Source organism: Cnephaeus nilssonii (genome assembly GCF_951640355.1).
Source record: "Cnephaeus nilssonii genome assembly, chromosome: 11".
NCBI lineage: Eukaryota > Metazoa > Chordata > Mammalia > Chiroptera > Vespertilionidae > Cnephaeus > Cnephaeus nilssonii.
Genome location: NC_137082.1, coordinates 74,865,801 through 74,877,894, shown reverse-complemented (window position 1 = coordinate 74,877,894; position 12,094 = coordinate 74,865,801). Strand labels below are relative to the sequence as shown.

At 46.1% G+C, this 12,094-nt stretch overlaps 1 protein-coding gene across 5 annotated transcripts in view; it reads right to left on the bottom strand.

The window, feature by feature from the left end:
* The window catches only part of FHOD3 (formin homology 2 domain containing 3), a 381,469-nt gene that overhangs the window by 129,068 nt on the left and 240,307 nt on the right, over positions 1–12,094 (bottom strand). For all 5 annotated transcript variants that reach the window (XM_079783592.1, XM_079783590.1, XM_079783588.1 and 2 more), the window contains exons 7-8: positions 11,834–11,945; positions 5,343–5,437 (exon numbers count right to left, since the gene is read on the bottom strand). In XM_079783592.1, coding sequence (XP_079639718.1) covers positions 5,343–5,437; positions 11,834–11,945 — 207 coding nt within the window. The remainder of the gene's footprint in view (positions 1–5,342; positions 5,438–11,833; positions 11,946–12,094) is intronic.

Genomic DNA, 12,094 nt, shown 5'->3' with positions numbered 1-12,094 from the left:
TGGTGTCGGATTGAAAGCTTTCTATGCAACAGTGCAGGGCCAGGATGAAGCACCGTGAGAGGCCTCTGGCAGTCTCCTCATCTCTCTGGTCCCCTCCTTCTTTCCTTTTCCCCTGTTGAGTTCATCTGCTCAGAAGTTTCCAGGGGGTTGAATTCCTTGATCTAATCCCCATCCCTCTAGCAGGCCCAACCAATCATGGTTGGGAAGATTACTATTAAACACTTAAACAAATAGGTCTATAGAACCAAACAGGTTCACGGAGCCTTGGCTCAAAAACAGGCCCAGAATTGAGTGTATTAAGAGGTCTTTGGTCATTTCCTATGAAAATGTGGGTTTGAGCCAAGCCTGCGTTCCTTGCCTTTCATGCGTGACTGCGGCTACAGGGGAGGCAGCTTTCGCCACAAACAAATACAGCTTCTTTCTCCGCCTGCACGGGAGGGGACTATACATCCCAGAAACACATTCACCTATTTTCAGCTATTCTCTAACGTGCTGGGCCATTTTGCCATACACCCACCTCTCCCCCAGCCCGCCCTCTCATCTCTCCCCTGACACCTCACTGCCACGGCGCCTCCTTCTGGCAAGGGTGGCAGCTCCAGAACTGTCTGTGAGGCAAACATCTGCCGCATTCACGCTCAGGTGACACCTCATGGCCTGCTGCCTGCTTCCTCTCAGATCTTGTCTTTCAGACCTCGTGACAACTAGATCTTGACAGGCACCTCTCAGAGGGAGAAATCTCTGCCCTAAAGGACATTTTCCTTTCCTCTCCGGGGGTTTTCACTGATTCCTTCTGATCTTTCTTGTAGGATAAAGCCAGTGTGGCCAAAGCCTGAACACAAATGTTTGTAGCAGCATTATGGGTGAAAACCAAAAGCTGCAAACACCCCAATCTCCTTCAGTGGGGGAAGGGATAAGAAAACTGTGGAGTATCTACAATGCACATGGCACAGGAGCAGGAAGGAGAGAGCTGTTAGTACAGCCAGTAACAGGCCTCTCCCACTGAGAGAAGACAGCCTCCAAGGGATACAGCCCATCCCATTCCATGTAGTATTCCTGAAATAACAACACTCTCGTGATAGAGAATAAATCAGTGTTTGTCAGGGGCATGAATGGGGACCAGGATGTCATTAAAACAATAGAGAGATCTGGGGGGAGATGTGCTCCATCCTAATTATGAAGGCTATCCACAACTATGTATGTGTTAAAACGTATACAGCTAATACCAAAGGGGAAAAGCCAATTTTCTGTATGGTAATTTAAAAACAGTAAAATAACATATAAAAACATAGGCAAATACTAAGCATGAATCCCCTCTAGGTTACCTACGCCTTGGCCCTGCTAGAGCAGCACCCCTGCTTGGGCTCCGACTCCCTCCTTCCCGAACACTCCAGCCAGCCCCACGGGAACACCCCTGGTGCTCAGGCCCTCACCTGACTCATCCTATCCTATGAGGTGGTCAGGATATGGCCCACTGAGGGAATTTCAGCTGGGTCAGGACAGGACACTACAGTGGAACCTTGGCTCTTGAGCTTAATTTGTTCTGGAAGGCTGTTCGAGAGACAATTTGTTCAAAAATCGAATGATTTTTTTCCCATTAGAAAAAATATAAATGGAATTAATCCTTTCCAGACCCCCAAATGATTCCTTGTTTTAACCTTTCTCATATACAGTATATGTCTAATGTACTTTTAAATCTATAAACAACACTTCTTAAATTTAATGAACCGCCCCCTACCAGCCTTAAAAGAACCTCTTTCAGCACTCGTGGCAAGGGTGTCTCTCAGGAGGTCAGCAGGCGGCATCTTCGCTTTTTCACATGTCACTGCCTCCGAAATGCTGTCACTGGCTACCTGCTTTTCCTTTATCCAAACCTACAACAGTTTTTCTGCCTCTTCAATTGCCCTTCACACCTTAGCAACATTAGCACTCTTAATAATAGCCTCTTTATGTTTTAAAATTGTGCTAATCATGCACTTGCCAGCAACAAAAGCGTGCGCGCACACGCACACACACACACACAAATATTCACAGCACAATTTCCTGAGATGTTAACAAGGCAAGGTTTAGCTGTAAACTGACTCATATTGGTGCATTTGCTCCTTTGTTTGCGGCCCGAGAGAAGTTAACCAAGACATTTTTTCCGTGAACAACGTGGCTGAGAACCAAATTGTTCAAGACTTTCGAGAACCAAGATTTGACTGTATGTAACTTCAGCTTGCAGGGTAAAAATAGTTTCTGAAACCCCTCAATCTTTTGACAACATGGGTGGAAGGTGAGGGGATTAGTCTGGATCTTGGAGACCCCCCATTCATGCCCCTGTTTAACAAAGGGAGTTTTCAGTCTCAGAACCATGAGCAGGCTAGAATTTAGTCCCCTTGTTTTGTCATAAAACTGTTAACTTTTTGAATTCCGTGTCATTAGGACATCTTTTACTATATTGAAACAAAAGTTAGAAACCCACCATAATAATTTCCTAGATTTCAGAGTGTAAATTTTTTCCAGAACCACGTAACATTCCACTGCATTGTTTTGTTTGGGATCTTAGAGAATTTTACTCACTGGGGCAATAAACATGACTAAAACTCAACAACAGAAAACAAACCCAGCGTGGGTGCCAGCTGTCTGCTGACCTTTTTGAGGAAAAGATGACATTTGGAGTAATGTCCTGGGGACCTGCCTGGACTTCCTCTGGGCCAGAACTAACAAAAGATGAGACAGAACTGCCAGAAGAGAAAGAGTAAGCGAGGAATTCCTGGACATTAAATGCTGTCTGATGCCAAGGAGAGTCTGACACGCACTGGGTCCGTGCCGGGGATTGGCAGCAGAATGGCCACACCGTGCAGACGCTGCCAGGGCCATCAGAACAGCGGGGCACGGCCGCCACCAATAAAATGGATAGCGTTACAGTGGAAAACACTGAGCAAGAGAGAAAATTCCATTTTTTGCTGAACTCAGTGTTTTCCAAAACAATGTCAGTGACTGAAGATGACAGGAAATTGATGACCTTAATCTTTAAAACCCAACAGAAAATTGCATGGTAAAATAAATTCACAGATTTAAAAATAAAAGCAAAATTTTCGTCTACCAAAAAGTGGTGCTTATTCCTCACTAGGACTGTCGCAGAGGTTGCTGAGCCTCACCAAACAAATGCCTTTCGTTAAAAAGCAATCACTGACTCTGGGAAATGTTGTTTTCCTGTACATTTCTTTTAATCTCAGTAGGTTTAATGCTATTACTTTTTCCACTGGGTTCAGAATATATTTAGGACAGTATAATTTTCTGTCCTATTTTTTTGCTAACAATGTCCTCGTCTGTCACTTGCCTTGAGCTTTTATTTGTGGTTTTCATTTTTTAATGATAAGACCTCAGAGAGTTCAGTGCACTGAAATATTTAAGTCCTTCCCTTCGGAATTTTTCTTGACTGGTTGTATTATTAATGTAACCTTTACCTACCAGAGGCCAATTAATCTTTTACGTCGAGGATTTTTCTCATTTTTCCATGGCTTGATGTGTTACAATGAACTCTTGAATTGATCCGGAATTTACTCTGGTATATGGACGAAATTTTCATTTATTTCCATTTAGCAAGACCTCCCCGATCATGAACAAGCTAACCCACCCCCTTTGATGTCAGTCACAATGTAAGAAGTTCCACGCATTGGGTCATTTCACAGTTCCTCCGCTCCCCTCCTCTGCCGAGGGAAGAGCCAGGACCACACTGCTTTACCGTTGGAGTTTGCACATCTTAATATCTAGTAGAAGCTACTCCTTATAATGATGCTGCTTTCTACGATATCTGTCCCCAGTTCATGAGGGAAAATGTTTCTCCAGTTATATTTCAGGAAGAGATACGGGGTCTGCCGTGTAGGCCTACACCCCACAGCTTGAACAGTACACAGGACGGCCCGCGGCGGGGCTGATGAGGGGCTGAAGGCCCATAGTAGGGCTACACCTGGTCTAGGGTGTAGCGATCTGCAAAAGATAACCACCTGACCCCAGCCTCAGTGATGAAGGACTGAGCCATCGTCATGAAGGAAGTCCAGTCCCAAAAGTGGGCTGTCCCAGGCCAGTGTGAGACCGACCTGTGGCCAGAGCAGCATCTCTGGGAATGAATACTGAAGACTCCAACTGCCCTCCAAAGTGGTGACCAGGGAGGGACATGAGAGAAAGGTGTCACCGTCATAAAAGGAGGATGGGACCCACTCCCAGGAATCTCATCTCAGGCCCCAACAGTCAGAATTCAATAAGCAGTGCAGTGCTAGGACCTCGTGGCGCAATGGTAGCGCGTCTGACTCCAAAAAGCAGTGCAGTAAGGGTGCCTTCATTTCTCCTGACTGTGAACTCTTTCCTTACAGTAAAATTTGCTCTTTAATTGCTTATGGAAACATGTTTTCAAGGGGACATCTTGATAGGAAAAGTGGTCATAAAATTCCCACTATTAGAAAAGACCTAGCTCTGCCTGGTTAACTCAGTTGGTTAGAGCATTGTCCAGATACATCAGGGTTGCAGGTTTGATCTCCAGTCAAAGCACATACAAGAAGCAACCAATGAATGCATAAATGAGTGAAACAAATTGATGTCTCTCTCTCTCTCCCTTCTTCCCATTCCCTCCCCCTCTCCCTTCCTTGCTCTCTCTGAAAGCAATAAATAAAATTTTAAAAAACAAAAAGGCAAAGACCAAAGCACCAGAAGCAAGCAGACACTCACAGGGCTTCACACGTGTATGCATCAGCACATGGCACACACACCATGTGTGAGTGTAAAAGGTTTCTCCTGCGAAGAAGCACACCATGACCTTGGTCCCAGCCATGATGAGGGGGCCCACAGGACGTGGCTCTTAGTCAGAGGACACATTTTAAACCTCCACACGGTCTTAGTTCCCTAGGACTGCCATAACTAATTACCACAAACTGGGCGGCTGAAACAACAGGGACTGATCCTGTCATAGTTTGAGACTAGAAGCCTGACAAGATGTGGGCAGGGTCCCGCTCTCTCTGAGGGCTCTAGGAGAGGGTACTTCCTTGCCTCGCCCTAGACCGGCTGCTGGAAATCCTGGCATTCTCTGGCATCATCCGGCTTAGAGATGTATCACTCGAATCTCTGCCTCTGTCTCCACATGGCTGCCTTCCTCATAAGCACGTGTGTACGTCTCTCCCTCTATGCGTGCCTCTTTCTGTCCTTAAAAGGACAGCAGTCATAATGGATTAGGGTCCATCCATATGACCTCATCTTAACTTGATTACATTTGCAAAGACCCTATATTTTCAAGTAAGGTTACATCCATAGGTACCAGGAATAGGACTTCAACATAGCAATTCAACCCATAACGAACATTGACCAACCTTGTTCACTAAAGTCATCGCATAAACTAGCAGCTCCGTGTCGACCCCGTCTTTTTCCTCCAGGATTTCCATGATATTTGACCAGGGTACAACTCCTGTGAGTAAAGCAAAAATCATTAGGAACAGCAACTCAACATTTCTCATCCAACTCACTTCCAAGTTTATCTAAAGGCTCTTCACCCAAACATGGCATGACTTTCAGTCACCGAGTATCAAAGCATGACACAGGCTTCGAATTAGGTGACAATATACCACATTATCCTTGTGCACTTGGAAATGTATATTCTTCAGTGTCAGGAGGCCCAACAATGTGCTTGAAAGTTCCCATTATATGAATTGCGTAACTATTAAGAATGCATTCACGTGCAGCTTTTTAGGCCATGCGTTTCGCTTGCTGAGTGCAGAAACCCTAATAAGTTCTCTCTGTGCATCAGCATGCTACGGTCTGATCTCCTCCAAGGAAAGGAGATGTGGAAGGTCTTCACATTCATGTGGGCTCTAAGAACTGACAGTGAAATGCCCGTCTAGCAAACATTTCAAGAACAGAAGTATATTACCCCTATGTAATCAAGGCACAAATACTACGTAAGCAGAAACCAAGTAGAAGGAACTGGGTCTAGGAGGAGGCTGCCATTAAGAGTTTTATAATCTAATAGAGCCGTTAGGCCTAAGTACAAGAACACACGTCCGCACAGAGTAAAGGCCCACACATCAGCACTGCCAAGGCCAAGGCCACAAAGGAGACGCATGCCCCCTGACCCACTTCCTGTGCCTGAGACAAGCATTTGAAGTGAAGTGTCGCCTTGCCCATGGCGTGGCTGTGTGGAACAGGAAGCTCTTTCCTCTTTCTCTCTACAGACTTCAAATGATAATGCTCATTTTTTACTGATAAAAGTAAATTCTGAAGTAATCCAAAGCCAGTGGCTTCTAAATGCTGGTTCTTGAATGGGTTGTGTCAGAGCTGAAATGTCTACAGAAAAGCAAATGGAGATCTTTGAGGGCAGGAAGTGGGTTAAGCTGGTGCAGTTGTAAGAGAACCAGAGGGTAAATGCACACAGTCAGGAAAAGAGAGAAGACCGGAGAATTTAAGAAGGGAACAGGCACCTACTGCACAGTGTGGAAGACACAGGTGTAGTTTGATGTAGATCTCTTGGCTCTCCCAGCAAGTAAACAGAAAGCCTGATCCTTTGCCAAGTTGCCCAGTTGGTCAGAACCAGGCAGGCTGCCATAACCCTTTCTAACTCTGGACACAAAAGCATGATCCTTTGCCCATTAACTGCTGAATGATCTCCTTGCTGGTATTTATCATCAAACTATGTTGAAGGCCTCACCTGTTCTTCAAACCCCAGCAAAGTAACCATCTCTGCCCTCGAGATAGCCAATCAATATGGTTAGCAGGTCGAGATAGCCAATCAATGTGGTTAGCAGGTCCAAGTGCAGTGTTTGTGTTCATAACAAGGGCAACTTCTATTATTCACACTCAGCACCCAACCTCAGCAGAAAACACATGTTCTAGTCAGTCAGCCACGCATGGTTAAAAGGCAGACTGTGCAGGAGAGAAAGCATTGAAGCTAAGAATTTCCAGTGGTGCTGGTGGGCCCAGAACTGCCTCCTGGTTGTACACTTTGGAGCCAAATATGCCAAACCAAGCCTGAGATGGAAAGGCCAAGAAGCAAAGGCAAGCATCTAGTAGAAAGGGAAGTAGCCAGGTTATACCCTCTCTCTCATAAAGGCCAACACAATGGTGCACCATTGTGTCCTTTATGATAAAAACACCCAAATACTGGCTTGATTTAATTGAAAAACGTGGCCTTTAGCTATGGTATCTGGATTCTCTACTACTATTTAAGGATTTCAAGTTTGGGAACTAGGATATATTCATACACTGTGGGGATGAATGTTCATTCTGCTTTGTTTGGGGACCAGAAAATGGGAAATATTTAGAAGAATGAAGGTAAAGGTGAGGAAACATTTTGGTTCTGCACAGCAGCCTTGGCTGGGCTCAAGCTGGCCTATGCTAAGCACCAACAGCTACGTCCCCAGAAGCTGCCATCTGCCAGAACTAAGTGGCCCAGTTCACCCAGTACTACAGTGATTATGTGTGTGGGGGGGATGAGAAGGGTGGGAAGTAGGGAATGGGGTTCCTGTTTTAAAGTCATAAATCATATAATCTGACTCCTTCACATAACAGAGAAAGAAACAGAGCCCAAGAGTGGTGGAATGAACGGTGGCTTAGCAAATGCATCTAAATTGGAGTGATGGTATCAACCTCATAGGATTGCTGGGAGGTATCATGGAGATAAAGCCCTTGGCCTTTTTGCCTTAGCACTGACCAAGCACATGAGAAGGCAATAAGTTACTTAACCATGATCAGCTGTCTCTCTCCAACTCCACCCTCAACCCCTGGAGTGAGTGTAGGCTCAATAAGAGCCTGTTTATTTATCTGCTGTTTCAAGCACATAGTTGGTATTTAAACATTTGTCAAACAAATTAGTTTTGTATAAAAATTTCTTAGCATAGAGCCTGTTACCTGGTAGGCACTAGAATATCAGTAGCTGTAACTGTAATGGTGGCTGGGGGTGTGCTGACACCCCCAAAGGACAGGCTCTCAGGCCAGTCCTCTCTTAACCCAGAATAAATAACTGTTCAATACTTTCCTCCTAGGTCTCCGAATTAAACCCCAAAGAAAATAAGATATTTCGCACAATGCCTTGTACACGAGTTGGTCTCATATCTAAACAGAAGGTCCTCATGGTATGTTCCATGTCTTTCAACACAATTGATGAATACACTTAACACACATACTTTGGCTATAAATAATAATGGGAATAGGGCTGGCATTCTGTCATCCCCTAACACCCACCATGCTTTGTGCATTTTTTGCAGATCCATACATCCTGAGCAGAAATCAGAGACAGGAGAGCTTAAAAGGATGGCGGGACAGTTTCCCCTGTTAATCATGTGTGCTACACATGCTGGAGAATTAGGTCATATCTCATCACCTCCCATGCAAATGAAAAATGGAGCTTCTTCAAAAGCAGCGCTGAACCGAATTGGTGCTGACTCACCATTTACAATGGAAATTTCCAAATGGGTTACCCAGTCTGGTCACTTGCCCCACCCTCTGTCTGAGGGGCAAACCCATATAGTCAGAGGGAAGGACACCCTTCCCAGGGCTGCAGAGGGTTCCCAACCAGTTTCCTGTCTATCACCAGGGGAATTCTCAAGGAAAGGAGGCAGATGACAAAGCAAGGCCCTCTCTTGGGCTCTGGAAGCACTCACTGGCTCTATCTTTCTGCCACGCTCTGTTCATTAGAAAGAGAAGGTGACCTGGAGATCCAAGCCAAACAGAAGATGACCCAGCAGTCTGAGCAGACAGGTGTGTCTGCTTTAAAAACATTTATTTTTTTCTTTCTTTCTTTCTTTCTTTTTTTTTTTTTTTGACAAATTTGGAAAAGATGGCCATCACTTTGTCTTGGGGGAGAGACTGAGTAGAGCTCAGAGCCTGCTTGTCATGCCCCAGAGACTACCTCGAATCCACCTTTTCATTCCAGCCCTGGAGCAAAAGTGCCAATTGTCTGGATCAAATGGAGCATTTTAGATTTTCATTAATTCATAAATATTTATCAGTCCCTATGATGGACTTAGACTCCTCAGCTTTTATGCCTGCTCCCTAACTGGCCCACACTTGGCCAAAGGGCAAACTATCCACACACACATAATGCACCCTCTGGTTAACCCAGGCATGATGTCTGTAAAGCAACCAGGGGGATTTATCCTAAGAGACCTTCATTGGCTGCTGGTGGTAGTAATTTTTGATGACTCCTAGCTTATTTGTTGATTCTTTAAATCTGAGAGTTTTCATCATCCAAAAGAATTCCTTTCTATTCAAGCAAACCCAGTCTATGCTTTAATATACCCATTCTCCACCCCATCTCCCCAGAGGAATGTGTCCAATGCCACCTGAGGAGTAAAATTTACGGCTTAAGCTTGTGCACAGTGGACATGCTTGGCTGGCCCTCGTCACCTCTGGCACCTCCGTCTGCTCTCACAGGCCGAGGAGGACGTGGAGAGCTGCTTCCACACCTACTGGTGGAAACACACCTGGGAGTCAGGGGCTCTCTGCAAACACCATGGTATATGTATATGTTTAATTCCACCGCCGGGTTCAGGAACACTGACTAGCAGTAAAATAGGATGATGTTATATGCGTGCATTACGGCCAAGACCACACATGTCCATCGAGGAATGTACTGTTGAACCACATGTGATAAACTACATGTCTCAATTTGTTCCACGGGTGATATTCCTTTTTTTTCTTCCAGCTGCTAGTGCTCAGTAGCAGACAGATGACAGTAGTTGCCCAAAACTGAAGAAATTTTATAGGCAAAAAACCATGAAGCTAAGTAAACAACCCGTTAACTTGTTTAATTTTTTCCCCTTCGTTCCATTCTTTTTTTATAAGTTGGGAAAAGATGGCCATCATTTTGTCACGGGGGAGAGACTGAGTACAACTCTGAGCCTCTGGCTGAGCCAGGGGATGGAGTCTTAAATGGGACATCATGCTCTGGGCTCATCTCAGGACCATTCCTCTACCCCATGACACACCTTCACGAAATGTGAGGCTCAAGGAAGGAAACAGCTCCCAAGTCAATGAAGTCAAAGCACAACCCAAGGTCATGAGAAGACTAGCCCCTCTAACACAGCCCCCACGATAAGGGCCCATGGATTAGCCGAATTTAGGACAGGAAGCTGAAGAGTCCATTCATCATTCTAAAGTAATCCCCAGAGCTGGGTGTCGAACATGACTCCTCTAAGCATGAATGAAAGAATCTGCCTTGCTATCTTCCCAGACACCCACCTCTGGCCCTAACTCTCATTCACTGGCCTTGGGAAACCTTACCCTCCGCCCCCGCTCCCCTCCCCCCCTCCCCCCGTCCTGTTTCTGAGTCACTAGCAATCTTCATTGAGGATTCTCAGCTGGCCTCATGATCTACTATTGGCCATAGGAATTTAAAATCTGGTACCAGATGACAACATGCTGTGGTAGAAAGAAACACAGACCTGTGCTGGTCTGGAGCCCACCTTCCAGACTCACAGCTCTGACCATGCATGAGGTTCGTCTCTGTCACACAGATACACACAGAGGCCCGGAGATGCCCCTGCCTGAGATCCGCCGTGCAGGGAGCTGACATCTGCCTGTGCATTCATGGGAAAGGTATGGGGCCCAATTTATGGTTCTGGATGGTTTTCATTAACTTACATTCCAATTTTCAAAGGAACCAGTGATCTACTTTCTTTTCAATTTAGCCCTGGAAGGTGGGTCTAGTTGTATCTCAGCTGATTTGTGCATAAATCTGTGCAGACACACACACACCATAAGGAAATGTACCACCGTGTTAACACGATTTCTGTCTGGTGAGATGAGAGGAGATTCTGCTATTGTCTGCTTTATACAGTTTTTTTCCCCAAATTTTCTACAGAGAGCATTACTGTTATAATCACACAAAGAAAATAAATGTTATCAAGTTTTTGATCATCATCATCACCACATCTTACTGGGGAACAAAACTAAAAGTTTGTTTTTTAAAAGGACAAAACAAAACAAAACAAAAAACCCTCCAACATCTTGGTTTCAGGCTTCACAACATTATAGGGGCCACAGCATGTTACACACTGAACCAGAGCCAAAGCTGACTCTTCATCAAGTGTGCAGGGCAGGCCCACTAGGCGATGGGACACCAAGAGGAGGGCACCCTGTCCTCAGGCAGGGCAGACACTCAGGAGAGACGGGCAATGAAAACAGCACAGCAGAGAAGAGGGGCACATGGGGACACATGGGGGCGCTAAGAGCTGTCTGACCCAAGGAAGGGGGTGTGGTGCAGGCCAGGTGGGAGACACGTGGCAGGTAGACAGGGGCTGGATGGTACAGGGTCAGATGAAGGGTTTGGACCTCATCCTGTGGGCACTGGAAGCCATTGACAGGTATCAGATGGAAAATGGTGTGACCGAATTTGTGTTTTAGAAGAATCCTCCAACTGCAGAGGCCAGCGTAGCACTCGGGGGAGGCAAGGGACACCAGGTGAGAGACGGTGAGGGGCCCCAGCAGGGAAGGGACATGTGGTGGAGGAAAAGGGAACATCTAGGGGTCAGAGTGGACAAAGCCTGTGTGAAAGGAGGGGAGGCAGGAGTCAGGACAGATGGGAAAGGAGGAGAAAGACCTGGTCCTGTGTGTGCTCAGTGGCGGGGGACAGAGTGAGAAGACAAGCTCAGGGCCAGGCCCCTGCTAGGTGTGCCTACGAGTGCTTTTCTTTCCCTGCAAACCTCGCTCTGTCTCTAATCTTTATATACTCACTATGTTTCCTGCAGTGGGAGATCCACACAAAGGGAATTCTGTTTATTCTAATTCTGTTTTGAACATGTAGAAAGTGGGAGTCTTCCTACATCAGACATTTTTCCCTTGATGAAATCGGGGGGCGGGGACCACTCACCTCTTTTTGTGTCCACAGCAGAGACCGCCTGGATCAGAAGGGGCGCGTTCGACTCCGAGTACTCCACAAAGACCAGCAGCAGCTTCAGGGCCGTCTTCACCACCAGGCGGAACTGCGCAGAAAAGAAATCGTCACGTGGGGTGCACACAGCCCCTTGCACCCGAAGGCATCGTCTCTAACAGCAGCGGGCACCGCGCGTGCTTCGGCCCAGGCGCTCTCCTCCACAACTACACAGGCTTCATCACGGCTGCCTCAGAAGGC